Source organism: Carassius carassius, chromosome 2 (genome assembly GCF_963082965.1).
Source record: "Carassius carassius chromosome 2, fCarCar2.1, whole genome shotgun sequence".
Classification (NCBI taxonomy): domain Eukaryota; kingdom Metazoa; phylum Chordata; class Actinopteri; order Cypriniformes; family Cyprinidae; genus Carassius; species Carassius carassius.
This window is the reverse complement of record NC_081756.1, coordinates 42852898-42871477: the sequence shown is the minus strand read 5'-3', so window position 1 is coordinate 42871477 and position 18580 is coordinate 42852898. Positions and strand designations below refer to the sequence as shown.

At 40.3% G+C, this 18580-nt stretch overlaps 1 protein-coding gene and 2 long non-coding RNA genes across 3 annotated transcripts; all 3 read right to left on the bottom strand.

Annotated features, from left to right (window-relative positions):
• On the bottom strand, positions 1–2780 carry LOC132098215 (uncharacterized). Its single transcript, XR_009422849.1, has 2 exons — positions 2729–2780; positions 1–610 (listed from the first exon to the last, which is right to left on the bottom strand). It is a non-coding gene; the product is annotated as an uncharacterized LOC132098215 (long non-coding RNA).
• Positions 2781–10161: 7381 nt separating this feature from the next.
• On the bottom strand, positions 10162–12659 carry LOC132099056 (fibroblast growth factor 19-like; the record flags this gene model as incomplete). Its single annotated transcript, XM_059505481.1, has 3 exons — positions 10162–10798; positions 11629–11694; positions 12461–12659. Coding segments are annotated over 3 exons (627 nt in total), but the record flags the coding sequence as incomplete, so codon positions are not given.
• Positions 12660–17044: 4385 nt separating this feature from the next.
• LOC132098209 (uncharacterized) lies at positions 17045–18364 on the bottom strand. Its single transcript, XR_009422848.1, has 4 exons — positions 18297–18364; positions 18069–18153; positions 17423–17550; positions 17045–17302 (listed from the first exon to the last, which is right to left on the bottom strand). It is a non-coding gene; the product is annotated as an uncharacterized LOC132098209 (long non-coding RNA).
• Between the last annotated feature and the right edge of the window lie 216 nt (positions 18365–18580).

Genomic DNA, 18580 nt, shown 5'->3' with positions numbered 1-18580 from the left:
AATAAATAACATAATTCATTTTCAAAACACAAATGATCATATTCCAAGTCTACGACTACGACTTCGTTGGATGTTACAGAAACATGACCATGAATATTTATGTTGTCAGCTGAGATCATTACATCAGAATTGAATTGTTATATTAACGTATATTGTATGATCCCTAGCCAAAACTCAACTAGCTTCCCTCATGGCCACATGCTCCCTAACCACCCCCCACTATCACCTTCATCTGAATGAAGTGGCTGAACCTTTCTTGTCTGTGCTGTGAATAGGAATTGCGCATTAATCATCCACATCATGAACCATGCGAGGAAGCGAGCAGCTCAGTGCTGAGATTGGAGCTTGTGTGTGTGTCTGTATGTGTGTGTGTGAGGGAAAGAGTGGGGGGTATGATGCACCAAGGCAAAAAAAGGAGATACTATGCCACCATTCAACTTGAGGCCTTTTTTTTCAAGTGCCGTCGGTTGCATTTGTCACATCCTCCTTTCATGTCACCACTCGCCACCTGCTCCCGAAATTCCTGAACATTTTCTGAAACCTTCCAGCGTCCTGCTTCATTTTCTCGGCCTCCCTCCCTTTCGCTGGCCCCATCCACTCTGTTCCACAACTGAAAGGAAACCAAAGAAACATTGCTCCTCTCTCTTTCACAGACTCAGCCCTCTGTCTTACACCCACTAAGTTCATGTTCTTCTGTTCTGCATTTGGAATTAGTCACCCCCTTGCTTTCTCACTCACACACACAATATCCGAAAAAGATGATGTATCATTTATGGATTATACAAATATTAACACTCTACAGTAGACTCTAGTGCCACTCGTGGACATTCTGCCATCATTTACTCGTCCTCATGTCGATCTAAACGTGTGTGACTGACTGAAGATAAAAATATCAAATTTGAATGATAAATGAAAGTCAATGGGACCCAGTGTTATTTCAACCCCAAATGATCTTCTTTTGTACAGGTGTGGAATGACAAAGGATGGAAGGTTTTTATTTTTTGGATTATACTATTTCTTGAACATAATATACAGTGGCTGCTAAAGTATTTGGGAACTTGAACCACACTTAAAAATGTACTAGACTCATTAAATCGTTGTTTAAGTCTACAAAATATCAAACAAAGGTGGGTTTATTTTTAAAGAAAAACAGCGTAAAGGTGTAGATAATAAAACAACATATATTGTGAAACTTTGTGGTTGTGAAACATTACATTCATAGTGTGTGATGAACTACCTGAGTGAACTTGACTTCATAAAAAATCACTTCAATGCCACTTGTTTTCAGCTTCATGAGAGTGTCACGGCTTCATGGTTTTAACTCTTTTCTAGTTATTTTCTAATGCAATGATATTCATTGTCCACTACTGTATAATATATGTAGTTCTGGCTTCCAATGAATGCCTAAACTAAACTGCAACATGTATGACTGATGTTGCAGCTGACTGGAGGTCTTCAGGGAAGAGCAGGGTTTTATCTGTCAGGGCTCAGAAGGTGCCGCCAACAGGCCTAGTGTTTACCTGCTGCTGCCCACAGCGTAGACCAGCTGCCATCTCTAGAAACACCCTCTAATATCCAGCCAACTTCTGTCTGCCTGAATTCTGATCTGCACCTCAGATTTTAAGTGTGAGGGGAGCAGAACAAAACCAGAGCCCCCTGGCCTCTCGCACGGGCCCCACAACAGCATTGTTGAGCCCACAGCAACTGTCCCCATTCTGGACCCAGGAGAGGGGAGGAAAACTATCAGTCAGCAGACTCTGCTGACCACCCGTGAAATAGCACTGAGGAACCCCGCAAAGGAATTTCTTAGGATTCAGGGCTGGATGACTAAGACTAACTAAAGGGAAATGGGTTTTCTGCAAATGGCAGGTGTGTAATGTCAAATCAATCTAATCCACCAGCTCTGGATTACGTACTCTTTAAAAATAGACATTAAAAATCTCTATTAAAATATCTAAAGGATTTATGACACCTTGAACTTATAAAGGACAAATGAAAAATTAATAATAATACAAAAAATATTTGAAAAAGTCATTGTTATTATCATTACTATTAATAATAACAATTAACCAGAATATAATTTAGACTGCTACACAGCATCATGATATACGTTCATTATTTATTTTATTCTGAAATGTCTTTTAATGTAGACGTGGACTCACCAGTAAAGCATTCTAAGAGTCAAAATTGTAAAACATTTCTTACAAAACTGTCTGTGCTGCTTATCCCCGTTTCATTATTGATTTTAATTGTTTCTAATGTCATAACGAAGTAACAATCCTGCAGTATTTGCAGTTTACCAGCAGGCGGTGCCACCTGACGATAATAACTATTTTCACAGTTTCACCACAAGATGGTGTTTATAGTCTTCTTTTTAAACAGCTTTGTCTATAAAAATGCTTTTGTCCATGAAAAAATGTTAAAAATCATTTTAGGAGATGGGATATTCTCATGAAGATGCTGACTTTGGTTTGTCTTGTATATAAATGAACTCGTATTACTGCCGCTATTTCACCAGTTTATCTCACTTTAAAAACTCTCAAACGCTCCCACTCTGTTTTCTAGAATTCGGTTTAAAGAACTGTTCTGTCTTACGAGTCCAGTGAGAGTGATAACAGTCCACTCGTGTACACATTGCACGTGAGCACCACAAACCCCCTCATAAACACTGTCATCATGGCTGATGTAAGGCTCCTGTCTAGAAAGATATTCCCGCTGATCCACTCACATATTCTTTAAAGTCTGTTGCCAGAGTTCAATAAAGAGCACACCTGTAGAAGTGAAATATTTAAGACAGATATCATTTTGATAATTAACAGTTCAAATAACCCATTAGAAAGCTAACAAAGAGATGATGGGGCATGTTTGATGACATTACCTGTCTAAGCTGGGCACGCACCCTCGATGTCCTCTTGAAGTTTCTACTGAGGGTCCTCCCACATGGAAAGAACCTATATGTGGATATATGCGCATGAAACCTATATGCAGTGTATACGCACATATATGCTGCATATATGCACATATATGATAATATATATGCTGTATATATGCGCATATATGCTGCATATATGCCATATATATACTGCATATATGTGTATAAGCTGCATATATGCGTATATATGCCACATATAGGCAAAATTGAGGTGCTTATATGTGCATATACAGGAAATATAGGTCTCCTGTATTGCTTCTTCATATCCACATATAAGCCCTATACATACAAGATATGTCTTCTATATAGTTAATGGCAGGATCTGGTCATTTTGTAGCTCATATCCCATTTTTGACTGTCATACATGATGCCTAGCTCATATTTTCTATTATCAAGGCAAAAACTAAGAATTAACGAAAAAAATTATGCAAGAACTTATGAGCGAACATGTGAAATTGGTATCACATGTAATTGGCATGTTATGGAATTTATCTATGGCAATATATTAACATGATATACAGAGCCGGACAGTAACGGAGTACATTTACTTGAGTACAGTAATTAAGTACAATTTTGAGGGATCTTTACTTTACTCGAGTATCATTTTCGGGGAGTACTCATGACTTTACTCAACTACATTTGAGAGGCAAATATTGTACTCTTTACTCCGCGACATTTCTATCCATAACTGTAAGTACCCGTTACTTCTTCGGCCCCGTCCACACGGTGACGGACCCCCGATCTCAAGAAATATCCGCGTCCACACGAAACCGATGTAGTATACATGCCAGACCAGCATGTGGCGCTGTAATTCTGCCACAGAGATACACTTAAAACGGAGAAGAAGACATGGATTTGCTGCGCGTGGTACACAAACGAACATACATTTATTAATCCGTGTTAATGTTAGCGTTCAGTGTTTGTTCATGTTTTTGTTACTGTTACGTGATGTAGTGGTGTTTGACTAGGGGCGAGACGTGGGCTGATGACGCCATATTTTCATATTTCCATATTTCCATATTTTATTCTCTTCACTCATCGGTTCCATATGTAACCACGGTTCCCTGAATAGGGAACGAGATGCTGCCGTGACGTCATCCGCTATGGGAACACCCCTCGGTGTGACGAATGTCTGAAGCCCTATACCATTCCGCCAATCCTATTGGCCAAATAGCGCTTGGCACCGCCCTACGCATGCGTACGCATCGTATACCAGAGTGCCACGCGCTATTTCGCTCAGTTTTCATGAACTGAAGAAATGCTATCAAGGTACAGAACAGCCCGCAGCATCTCGTTCCCTATTCAGGGAACCATGGTTACATACTTAACCGAGATGTTCCCTTTCATAGGTCACTTCGATGCTGCGGTGACGTCACCGGCTATGGGAATGCTATACCATAATGCCTGACGTACCTGATAGTTGGAATCCAAGGAAAGCATCTGCTCAAGCCGACAGAACCCGGGAGCCAGGAGCCATCCTCACATCCAGACTGTAAATCTTGAATAGAATAGAAGAATAGAAGAACCACTGAGAAAGCTTGTGATGAAACCACTGCTCTCGTGGAATAAGCTCTAATTCCTAAGGGTGAAGCGAGTCCGCGCGCCTCATAGGCTAAAGATATAGTCTCCATCAGCCAATGTGACATGCGCTGCTTTGTGACAGCATAGCCTCTATTTTGTGTCCTAACAGACAAAGCTGGTTGGACTCACGCCATGGAGCTGTTCGGTCAACATAAGTCTTCAGCGCTCTAACAGAGCAAAGACTCAGATCTCCTGACCCCACCTCTGCAGGGGTAAAGCCTCCAAGACCACTTGTTGAAAGTGAAAGGGTTCGAAGCGACCTAGGGACATTATTAGGCCTCGGTCGCAGCAATGCTTCCACAGAGCCTGGTGCAAAATCCATATACGAGGGCGAAACAGAAAAAGCCTGTAAATCCCCAACTCTCTTGAGGGAGCATAAAGCCACAAGAAGAACTGTCTTAAAAGTCAGGATTTTATCCGGTATAGTTTCAAAGGGCTAACGAATGCCCTGATAAACCTTGCAACACAATGGATAAATCCCATGAAGGAACTCGCACAGGGCGGAAAGTCGCGCACCTTGTATAAAACGAGAGACCAGCGGATGACGGCCCACTGAAGCACCATCTTTATATATATATATATATATGTATATATATACGTGGTTAGCTGAAATGGCTGCCACGTAAACTTTCAGAGTGGCTGGCGTTACTCCATAGAGAAACGGTCTTGAAGGAACTCCAGTACTGAAGCCACTGGGCAGTAAACCGGATCCAATTACGAATTCCACACCAGGTCGTAAACAGTTTCCATTTGAAAGCATATAAGCGTCTCGTAGAAGCTGCCCTAGAATTCATTATAGTCTCTGTGGTTTCAACAGAAAGACCGGGACATATTAACTCACTCCGCTCAGAGGCCACGCCCACAGCTTACATAGAACTGGCCTTGGTGCCAAATCATTCTAATTTAGAGTGTAAACATTTGTGATTTTTAAACTGTACCTGGCACGGCTTTTCAAGCATAGCTCGTTGTCTCCTTTAATTTAATTGTGGAAAATGCCATTACATATGTTTTCCTTTATTTTGTTGTAGACAGTTGCATTACATAACAAAAATGTGATTGAGTATTAGCAATACAGAAAAGGGTGGAAAACATGAATTTGTAAAACTCATTGGTACATGTACAAAAGTCATTGGTACATGTACTTAGCTTGCTTGCAGAATACATAACATCATTTATATACATAAAGGCCTATATTCCGTTGTTCTATGTGTTTGCTACATGCACAATCTGAGTTTGAATGGGGTTGAATATTTATTTAACAGCCTAAACTCCAGATGCAATTAGATACTACGCCAGTAGATGGAGCCACAACGTAACAAAACTTTCCTTCTAACGTGTGTTATTCAAGGGCATCATGCAAGGACACGATGTAATATATTCTGCTGTTCCATGTCAAAAGCTACTCTCGATGCTGCGCTCAATAGCGCTAATGAGAACATTCTTTGTTCAACCAGTTGTGAAGCATGTCAAACACGCCAAGAATTGGCTTAAATAACCTCGGCAGGTGACGTCACTGATAAAGTGCACCTGCAGGTTATAAATAGACGTGAAACAGAAACATCCTCAGGTTTCTTTGTCTTCAGAGACCACATTGTGTGTGTGTGTGTGTGTGTGTGTGTGTGTCATGCTGATGAAAGTATTAGTTTAAAAGGAAGTATGTTGAGAGTTAAAAAAAAAGGGGGGAAAAAAATTCAAACTATTCTTGCTGATTCTATAAGAGATGCGTGCCTCGCTCTCCATGGCCGATCTCTGTTGAGAAATCGCATGTTTATTGTTTGAAAAAAGGCTGCTTTCGCGTTCTAGAGTGGCAGGTTCTTTGCTCTCACGAGGAATGAGCTGCTTCCCGCTCATTAAGATCGCGCTCCGATCTGGAAGATCGGACTGTTCTCGCGCCCACCTCCTAAGCGTGCCCAGGCACTTTCATCGGATTGGGCAGAGGCTGCTGTAGCTCTAGGTAGGAGGTTCAAAGAGAGAGTGTGGCGAGTTGTGCGCCCCCTCATAAGACTGGAGAGCAGCTTGTTACACTTGGCAGCCGCAGATGGAGCTGGACTAAAGTATGGTCATCAAGCTGTGCCCAGGACAAAGGGTGTGTCCCCTCAGGGAGGGCTCTGGAAAATTCCATCAGAAGTGTAAGGCTCCTTCCTGGCACCCTTAGGGGATCACTGAACAACCTCCGCCACCACTGGTGTTTCGGGGGGCAGTGGCCTCCAGTGAAATGATACATGCTCTGTTGCTTCCTGCCACGTTTCAGGACACCAGACATCTAACCCCCCCCCCCCCAACAACAAACAAAGTGTCAAAATTAGTGCCCCTTTCGGAGAAGCTGGCAGCGTGGAAGCTACTGCCAAATCTCCCTATGAGTCGAAAGAACTGTAGTGAAGGGCTACATGATTCAGTTTGCACATCGTCCTCTGCGTTTCAACAGCGTGGTCTCCACCTCTGTAAAAACCAGCACGTGCATATCTGTTGACACAGGAATCACAGACTCTGCTGGTCAAAGGGGCCATAGAATGTGTTTTCCTGCCAGACAGAGAGTCAGGCTATTACAGTCGGTATTTCTTGATTCACAAGAAATACGGGGGTCTGCGTCCAATCATAGATACAATGGACGTGTATTTTCATTTTGTAATATTGCCACAACTCAGGAGGTTCCTGAGGTTCGCTTTCGGGGGCGAAGCTTACCAGTATCAGGTTCTTCCATTCGGCCTAGTTTTGTTATCCCGCACTCGAAATTCATGGATGCAGCTCTGGCTCCTCTACGACTCCAGGGCATCCACATTTAAAATGTATATAAACGACTGGCTGAATGTGACCCAGTCTCAGGAGCTTGCGCTTCGACATCAGCATGTCGTCCTAGCTCATCTCGAATCTCTGGGGTTGAGACTCAATGCCAAGAAAAGCGTTCTCTCTCGGGCTAGGAGGACAACGTATTTGGGCGTGGTATGGGATTCGATCACAATGTGGGCACAGCTGTCTCCTGCACGAGTCGAATCCATTCTAAACACCCTAAAGAACATCAAGCTAGGCCAGAAAGTCACTGTTCATCACTTTCTGAAGGTTTTAGGTCTCATGGCAGCTGCATCCACAGTTATACCTTTGGGCCTCCTGCACATGAGATCGTTTCAGTTGTGGCTCAGAGCCAGGGGATTTCATTCAAGGGCCAATCCCCAGAGGCAAATAAGGGTTACACGCCAGGGGCTTCGTACCCTATCTATGTGGTTCAGACCCCGGTTTCTGACTTTGGGTCCCACTCTAGGTCCGTCTTGTCATCGCAAAATGCTAATGACAGACGCTTCCCTCATGGGCTGGGGAGCGGCCTTAGTTGGCTGTCCAGCCCAAGGGATCTGGAGAGGTCATCTTCTCGAATTGGCACATCAATTGCCTCGAAATGAAGACTGTATTTCTGGCCCTGAAATACTTCCTCTAGCAGTTGAGAGGCTACCATGTCCTAGTGCGGGTGGACAACACATCTGTAGTCTCTTACATAAATTGTCAGGGCGGACTGCAGTCACGCCGCTCGAATGAGTTAGCGTACCAGGTTCTGCTTTGGGCACAGGACAAGTTCCTGTCCCTCAGGGCGATTTACATTCCTGGGCATATGAATGTGGGATCAGACTTGCAGTCCAGACAAGCTGTGAAACACGGGAAATGGAAACTCCACCCCTAAGTAGTCAATCAAATCAGGGAAAGATTTTAAGTAGCAGAAGTGGACCTCTGTGCTTCACAGGAGATGGCCCAATGTCCCCTCTACATTTCTCTGACTCATCCAGCTCCCCTGGATCTGGACACTATGGCCCATGCGTGGCCCAGACTGTGTCTTTATGCCTTTCCTCCGATTAATCTGCTCCCGGGAGTCCTGGCTAAGGTCCGTCGACAGGGGTCTCGCCTCTTACTGATAGCACCCCATTGGCCGACCGGAGTTTGGTTCTCAGATCTAATATCCCTCCTCGATGGCTTGCCATGGGCGATTCCAGTCAGGAGAGATCTTCTCTCTCAGGCACAGGGGACAGTATTTCATCCCTGGCCTGAGCTGTGGAACCTGCATGTCTGGCCCCTGAGGGGGACCAACTAAGAGATGCTGGCCTTCCAGCCAAAGTAATAGAGACTATTCTAAGCGTTAGGACTCCCTCCACTAGAAGAACTTATGCCCTCATATGGAGTGTTTTTGAGGGCTGGTGCATGACACACCATGCACACCCAGCTCACTGCCAAATTGTTTCAGTACTGGAGTTCCTGCTAAACAAATTGTCCTCAGGCATATGCCCTAGTACTCTCAGAACTTACATGGCCGCTAGTTGGGCTTGCCATGTTATGATTGACGGGGTTTCTATGGGAAAGCACCCTCTAGTCGCCCGCTTCATTCATGGGGCTCAGAGGTTGAGGCACCCACTACGAGTCTACGGGTGTTGCGGCTGCCTCCAGGCAAACAGTTTCACATTGGGTGAGGGATGCTCCTGCTCAAGTGTGCGATGCGGCAGGTTGGTCCTCTCCGCACACAATTGTCAGGTTCTATAGTTTGGATGTCCATCCTACTCATTTTCAAAGACTTCTGTCCTCGGCCATTTACAACACCGGAGCAGGAAAGACTTCACTTACTGTGTCCAGTACGTGCTCTTCAGATTTACTTCCTTCGCACTAGCCAGTGGCATAAGTCAGAGCAGCTTTTCATATGTTGTGGGGGCCACAGTCAGGGGTGCGGCTGCCACCAGGCAAACAGTTTTACATTGGGTGAGGGTTGCTATTGCCCTAGCCTACGAGGCGCGTGGTCAAACTTCGCCTCTAGGAGTTAGTGCCCATTCAACCAGTGGGGTTGCATCTTTAATGGCTTGAGCAAGAGGTGCGCCCTTGCAGCAAGTGTGTGATGCAGCAGGTTGGTCCTCTCCGCACACATTTGTCAGATTCTATAGTTTGGATGTCAATGCTACTTCGGGCTCGCATGCCCTTGAGTCCACATCCCAGAGTCATGTCTGAGTTACTTGACTGTAACCCTGTTCCCTGAAAAAGCGGGAACGAGATGCTGCGCCTCAATGCCGCACTGTCGACGTGTCTGGGCGTCTCTTCAGACAAAGGGGTAACCTGAGGATGTTTCCGTTTCACGTCTATTTATAACCTGCAGGTGCACGTTATCAGTGACGTCACCTGCCGAGGTTATTTAAACCAATTCTTGGCGTGTTTGACACACAAGCTTCACAACCGGTCAAACAAAGAATGTTCTCATTAGCGCTATTGAGCGCAGCATCTTGTTCCCGCTTTTTCAGTTAACAGGGTTACAGTCAAGTAACCCGAGACGTTTTTCAGTCCCAAATATCATTACAATACATCAGTAGGCCTATTTCATGGAAGTGCCATAGAGTCGATGCAAGACAGAATATCTTAAAACATTTTAATTGAAGTAGTTGAGGGTGCTGCTTATATAAGAATGGAACACTTCTGTCCTATAAGTTGTGATTTGCTGTAGATTTTGGCCAAGTTACTATTTAACCACATGAGCATATGAGAAATTAGATTTCAAGAACAAATAACTGTATATTTAAAAAATACAAAAATATATGTATGTGCTTTGTTTGTTTTAGTGCATTATCAGTCTAGTAAATACTTAATTAGCTATAAATCTTTACACAATAAAGCAAGGTCATCACAAACACATTAAAAATAAATAAATTCAAGGTGCAGGTGTTGCACCATTATGGTTTATCTTTCAACGAGCTTCAACATTTGGAGTGTTTTGGTTTTTCCTCTCCAGTCTATAATACTACATTTATCCTGTGACTGTGTCCAGTGTGCCGTTTGCTTTCACTGGACTTTTATAGCATTGTCTCTTTCTGAAAGCCTGGCCCTGTGCTCTGGTTCAAGGCAGGACTGATTTTGTACAGTCGATCCCTGTTTTGTTTCCTTAGAACATTCACAAGTGATTGTTCACTCCTCATCTTTTGTTGAAACTGGGACTCTGGATTACAATTTGAGAGATCTTTCCAAAAGGGATCATACTGTCTATTTCAAGGTCCAACTGATGGTCCTGTTCAAGGTCATCAGGAAAGCATTGTTCCCCTGAACGGTGGTTGGTAGGTTCCTGAGAAAATGTGTTGACCATGGGCAGGAACTGAGATGCAGCAGTCCTGTCGTTACTGTGCAACTTGCTTTTAGCACCACCCAAATTCACAAGGGCTCCATGTTTGCTTGAGATGTAGATGTTGTAGCCATCTGGCATGATGCGTTCCAAAAAAGAGCAGTCCTCCTTAGTCTTAGTGTGCTGCAAAACAAAAGAAACAGCATGAATGCACATGACTTTATGCAATATGGATGTCTTATTGACCTGCCCTGCAATGTGTTTTAAATTTTTTTTGATAGCTGTTTGCACACCACATGGCGAGGCCAAGGTTGTTATTGCTGTTTCTTTTCAATGAGGTTTAAAGCTATGCAAACATGCCCCGTCGTGGGAAAGGTTGCTGCTATGACACCACTCAAATCAGCATATTTGGACATTTTTGTGGGAATGAATTCTGTATGTTGTTCTGGTCAGTCAAATAAATTGAAATGTCAAGTACTCTCAAGGCACTATTGATAATTTATGATCCATTATTTTAATTGGTTTGACAGCTATTACACATTTTAGTTCAGAATCTAATAGGAAATGATAATTTTCCAGGACATTTACTCAAACTTTAATTCATTTTGGAGTTACATGCATGATGACTGTTGTCCGCCCTGTCCTAAAATAATGTTCTTGGTTATAACGTCAGATGGGAGTAATGAACCCATGACCAGGACACACTGTCAATAAAGCTAGATGTCTGTGGTGAAATCGGCTTGTCTACACTCCACAGTCATAAAGGACATCCTGATGTGACCTTAGAACAACAAGGTTATCTCTGACAAATGTGTGTAGTTTTATTATGATTGATGGCAGAGTGCCAAAGTTCCACTTTCTAAGAAATTAATTATTGCAATATGGATGTCACTGTTCAAAAAAGAGTTTCAGAAAATGTGGCCAAACTTGTGGCCTCACTTGACCTCTGCCAGCAAGACAATATATGCTACCCAAACTGTAGCTACTGCTTTTGAAATTATGCGCATTATCTTATGGTCAGGAATCTAAATCGTGCTCTCTGAAGAATATCTGGAGCTTGCGACGCCTTTAATGGCAACACAGCCCATATCCACTGGCCTTATCTCAACCAGACCTTAAGGAAACAAAACACGGTTTTTATAAATTGTAATGAAAGTAAAGATTCTTGATTTTTGTCTGTGCTGAAATGAAAAGCTCTTAAATCGTCATTTAAACTACTGGTAGCATTTCCAGTTGCAATGCTGAGATTTGCATCAAATTGCGGAGTACCGAAAAGGCATAGTGCATGTTGCAGAATTGATATAATGATGTATAACGTCCGAATAATATAACAAATTAATTAACTGATTGATTAATTAATTAAGCTAGTAATAGTAGTAGTAATAATAAATTAATTCATAGAAAAAATTTTTTTTTTCATATTAATATTTTCAGTACGAAAGCCATATAAATCAGAAGAAAAAAATATTCTGGACGTTGAGTCAAAATTTTGTAATATATAATTTATAGATCAATATATAACTTTTAATATATAATGTGCAGAAAATAAGTGAAAACATTAGCCTATGATTCAGTCGTGTACACGCACGTGCTTTTTTACTTGATGGTTACACCACTGGACATTTTTTGTGGTAGGCTATAGCCTTTGTCTATATGTGTATATATATATATATATATATATATATATATATATATATATATATATATATATATATATATATATATATATATGCACTTCTAAGAAGTCGACCCGTGTGTTTTAAATTGTATTTTAAAAGATTTCCCCTCTTTATCATCCGGGCCATCCCATTGACCCACATCCGTGAAGGGCTGAGATAGCCTAAAACATGACAGTGATTTGAGCTGCTGCTGTCACTTACTGTCCGAGCTTTGCATGTACGATCCGCTTATTTCCCTGGCTGGGTTTATCTGCAGATGTAAACCGTGTCTGGCTGCGTACAGATGTCGGAGCCGGACTGCTTCTCCCCATTCATTTGCCAAAAGTGGACCAGAATCGGGCAACGGGACGCTCTCCACGCTAATGCTACTTCCACAAACAGTGACAAACAGTAAGAAGAGTATTTTTACATTTTATATGTAGCCTAATAATTATATGCTGTCTTGTTCTACACACTCGATCTCCTTTGCATTGCTCTGTTTAGGCGCAAGCTCTGCAACTGGCCTTTAAATTGTCCTCTTATCAGACAACCCATTCTCACCCCAAAGGCGTCAAAAACCGAAGAATGGTCAAGCGCCCCTAGCGTCACTTTCTGACGCCAAATGTGCCTCTTGGCGTCGAAATATCCACGCACTACGACCTTCATTGCTTTCAGTGGGAAACTTTTGGCGTCAGAACTTCGACGCGAGGACATGAGATGTTTATCGCTATGAAATCACGTTCAAGAAGTCTCATTCAGCACACATCGCGATACTTGCTGTCAGTTCCACAGTTTGGGTGAGTAGTCGTAAATACGAAAAAAATGTATTCTGTCTTCTTTATTGATCAGATTAGCGCCATATGTTTAATCGCTGTATTATACCGGTCATCCGCGGCTGTCTGTGAGTTTCATTGCGTTTAAATAAATGAACACAGCTGCTAACTATGCTAACTGGGGTGATTAAACTCTATCGGTCACGTGACGTGCCATAGACCTTCGATCCGATTTATATTAATTTCAGGTTCAATGATGTTGTATTTGTAGTAAAATCATGGTAATCACGACACTTACAGTAGTAATAAATAAAATGTGAAGTTAAAACAGTAAACAGGACATTTACCATGTTTTTACCACAGTAACTGTAGTTTTACTATGGTATATTAGTAATCAATACAACAATACAATAATCACTAAACCAGCTATGTTTGTATCACTGTAATGTTAGTGTTTTTATGTGCTTTTATATGACAGATATCACAGTAATCATATGTTCTGTACCATGCTTTTAATACCTTTTAATGTAAATCCAAAAAAAAATAAAACATTATAAATAAATAATAAAAAAATGTATTTTTCCATCTTGCAGTTCATTCATATCAGTTTATATCTAAATATTTTGCTCACAGATCATTATTAACATTCTGTATATAATTCAATTTTATTTTCTCTCCCCTTTTTTATTATTTTTCTTTTTAGCTGAAAAGACATAAAGGCAGTCAGTCCAGTGGTGTTTCTGGAGAGGTATTCCTCTAGAAATGGAGAAGACAGAAAGCTGCGGAGACAGACATTTGCAACAGTAAGTCTGTGATAGTTTGTCTCTTTTATCAAACATTCTTGCTGTTATAAATTGTACAGCATTTGTTGTTTCTTAAACTGTTGCACTGTCCAAATATCCACACTTGCCATCTTTGCACTTGACCACTTGATTACTTATTTGACGTCTTTCCTGTATTTGGCCTAGTGTTCGAGTGTGCATGATGACCACAAGTGTGTGTCGAACTTTTCATGACCTGATGACTGTGTTTCCCAATCCTGATCCTGGAGAACCCCAGCACTGCACGGTTTTGGTGTCTCTCTTATCTGACAAACACACTTTTGAGGTCTTGGAGTCTTCACTGATGAGCTGATGAGCTGAATCAGGTGTGTTTGATCAGGGAGACATATCAAATGTGCAGTGTTGGGGTTCTCCAGGACCAGGATTGGGAGGCACTGCCTTATGGGACACACTTATGTGTTTACAGAGATTTTTAATATCTAATAATTATCAATATTTCACATACTGTACATTGATCTCTGCAAAAAGTCTGACGATTTACTCCAAAACATGATGTATGATGGGATACACTAAGCGTTGTATAGCGCTCCGGAGCAGTATTGGAGAGGTTCAGTGTGTGTTAAGGATGCTGTGCTTTGGCATTATTAAGACCGGGGACAGTCTTGTGCACACACTGTCACGTACACACACTCTCAAGTGGCCAAGACTGCAAGTGTGGGTATCTGGACAGGGTCGAAGTCTTTAAAATGATCAAACACAGTCGCACATCACTTGTATGATATTGTACAAGCCCCAGGACTGTCTCGTCTGACACAATCAAAAGAATTCATATGACTATAGCTCGCTATTAATTACTTGCTTTTAATAATGGATGCATTTAACATTTAGTTATAGAGCATCTTTACAGAGGCTGCTTTTATGGTCTAAACAAAACCCAGTGTAATGTATAAGTTGAATGTAATGTAATATTTCCTTTCTTTCTGTTTTACAGGATTGTTTGCAGATAACACTGTAGTTCTCCATCATGCACAAGGACTCACCTCGTTAACTCTTTATCCCCCGCACACATAGAAATGGTCCTTGGATCAGTGATTAGACTTTGCAGTGGTTTGATTTTTGCAAAAGATGTAACTTTGTTTTAATTATAAGCTCATAATGAATACATTACAGAACCAGTGATGAAAACAATAGTTAAAAATAGTATTTTTCGCATTGATAAAGCATATATAAGATAAAGCTCTTTTTCAAGCTTCATACAGTAAACTTTACTTGGTGTCTTAATAATGCTTTTATCATTAAAAAAAAGCATCAGTTCTCATCAGGAGTTTTAGTAAAGGGGATATTCATACACAGTCTTCCCCTAGTTCCAGTCATGAAGTGAATTCATGTTATTGTCAAAGGTAGCAGGTGTTTGTTTTCCTGAACACTTTATCTTTCTTCCATTGTTCGGACAATCAGTGTTTATTTGATGTTGTGCTGATAGAGTTTTTTAGATGATATTGCACACTTGACATGCATGTCTTCATGGTGTTATTTTGTGAGTTTGAAACATTTACATTGTGTTGTATAACATTTTGGTCAGCTTTTTCCAGTGTTCTCTGAAAGACATACTGTATTTACTGTTTTGTTTTTTAATAAAAGCATTTTCATTTGCATACTGAAAATAGTTAACGTTTACAACATAACTGCCTTTTTATTCTTAATTTGGGTACATCTTTAAATGAGTTTGACATATCAATAAATAATGGAAGATCCTTACAAAATATGCATGTTCATTATGCTTTATGTATTTATTTGTTCATTCATTCATTCATTTATTCTTTCTGTTTTTATTCCTAGAGTTCAAATAGTAGAGAATGGTAAATCACAGAAACACAATTTAATGTGAACAATTGTAACTTTAAAACACAATGTAATATACAATGTAAGTTTTAGAAGCACATCATTTGATTAGTAAATATATTTTTCTTTGGTCAAAAAAAAAAAATCTTAAAAATCTGTTTTATATTTAATGAGAGGAATCTATCTGTTGGATACAACTGCGACTGCTGGGGATGTGCACATCAATATTGGCTAATTTTTGTCAAGCTGAACAACGGAGGAAGGTGTAGACGTTAATAAAACAGAATCTAATAAGTAGCAAATTTAATCTATTGTTAACCGAATCTATCCCTTCAGCCGGATAACGAAAGACATCTGTCATAAATGGATAAGGAAGTGTGACGCCGCTGCTCAGCTTTGATGTCATTGGCTGTGAATTTTCAGGACAGTCTGTGGTTGGACTATCTTTTAACCCATATTAAACAGCTCATCATGTTAAAAAGTATGTTTTGCTGCTATCATCACATTAGTAATATATAAAGTCAACAATGAAGTGTCGCTATCTTGAGAAAAATGATATCTTTAGCGAGATCCTATCCCTAACCCTAAGCATAACTTCAATGAACTACAAAAAACAGCCCCCTAGTGTTGCCTTTCCATAGATAGAACGACGGAGGCTTGTGGGTAATGTAGTTTAAAACTTTTTATTAACGAAACCAAATTAACTGGAAAACTGGAAATCTAAATATGTTCAATGTGCAAACCTATATAATATATTTGAGAGGCAGGCTGAAATGTGGTATTTTACAGTGAGCAATATTTAAAATGCCTTTATGACAGCTTTCCATTTATTTCTGAAAAATGAGCTCAACATTATTTTATCAGCATAGCATAAGTAGTAATCCTGCTGATTTTCGCTTTGATACGTTAATTGGACTCTGATTTACAGCCATTTGAAATGTACAGTTTTGGGCTCTTCCAGGGGGTGCTACTGGGCCCCTGGGGGTAGAAGGGCAGTAAAACCTACATATATGTGCTCTCCTCATCATGGACAACAAACTGAGCTGAGTCACATTTATATCTGACAGTTTTCACAGTCCTCTGTTTTCTATTCTTACATTATTACTAGTATACCTTTTGACAGGACATTGTGAGGCCATCTGATGAAACATGGAAAAATTAGAAAGAAATTATTTAATAATGAAAATAATAGATTATTTCTTTGATTTTGGAAGTAAATGGCAATAAATATAATGGATGAACCTGCAACAACTTGCCTTTATCTATTCCTCACTGTAAAGCAGTAATCAAGGACAATTTATACTGTGATACTTCACTATTACACAAGGACAGATTCATGCAGTGCTAAGAATACTAATTAATAATAATTATCATCAAAAAGACATTAACCTCATATATTAATCAGTTCACACAGATGAGTGATGAAATGTCCTTAAAAGTCACACAGTCCCATCCTGTCAGCTGTGATACAGATCATGTGATACATATAAGACATGTGATACTGTTTCAGAAAATAATGATTCCTTATCATCACATCTAAACTGGTTTCATCTCCCCATCGTGATCTTCTTCTCTCGTGTCTGGAAACAGTTTGTGGCTGATATCCAGCACTGATGTGGTGTAGCTTGTTCTCAGCCAGAGGATCTCTCAGTCCTAAGATCCCAGACCTGGTCAAAGTGAAACAAACAATCCAGATGAAGTTGTTTAATGGACAGAGAGCTCAGCTTATGTTCTGTGTGATTGTAGCAGGGTGAGCAACTATGACCCTTGTAGTATTGTACACTTACCATTCTTCAAGCTGCTTTAAGACCTTTAGAGAAGCTTTTTCTCTGAAGACAATTTACCACATCCTCTTCTTTCACTCCTTTCAAGGGCATCACTTGGTCAAAACCCCTCATTTGGCTGATGAGATCATCTGTACAAATTAAATTACTGCAATACAAATTTAATTCTGCAAGAATTAAGAAAAAGTTACAGAGGCAAGGGTCTTGTTCATGAGACTCCATTAGCATGTGTAGTTCTCAGAGACTCTATAATTCATCTATTGTTGCAGTAAATGTGTCTTTCTTCCTCTAGAATCTTTCTCCAAGGTTCCTGACTTCTCTCACAAATGTGTTTTAGTCTGTGCAGTGTAAGGCCTGGCTTCAAACCAATCAACTATCAATCCACAATTTATTACACAACATTTACAAAACAATGAAATCATTTCAATTGGTGTTTATATCAACTAAACCAATTTCATGATACTTGTCTACTTTTAAAACAGGTTGTGTGTTTTTAAAAACATAAGATTAAAAATGTCCAGTCACACTTTGCTTACATGCTGTAATTGTAATAGTATAAAAAAAATCAAGGCTGACATGACCAGTCCTGTGAGAGATCATCATAAAGTGCTGTAACACATAACACAGCATTGCTTCAACACACACATACCAGTGGACTTCTGTTTGTTTGAGCTCAAGATGGCCGTCTTCATTCCTCATCCTGGGAAAATCATTTCCTTGGTCTTCCTTCTCTTCTGTGAAACAAGATAATCTCTACTTACTCTGTGTGCAATTAATATTGCTCATTAAACATATAATTGAGTTAATTTAAAATAAGATTCAGACCAGAGCATTTAATGAGTAAATGTTGATTCAAAAATATTCTAAACAAATGTACCTGGGAAGAGCTGATCATGGCTAGATTCACTGAGACTCAGTAATAGCTCTTTTAGTTTTTAGGAAGGTGTGTGAGGGTTGGCTCACCAAAAACTTCTGAAAAAGAAGAACAGCATTATCTGCAAACAATCCTGTAAGAAAGAAAGGTAGTAAATATTATTAATTATGTGCAACTTATACATTACACTGGGTTTTGTTTAGACCATAAAAGCAGCCTCTGTAAAGATGTTGTATAATTAAATGTTAAATGCATGCATTATTAAAAGCAAGTAATTAATAGCAAGC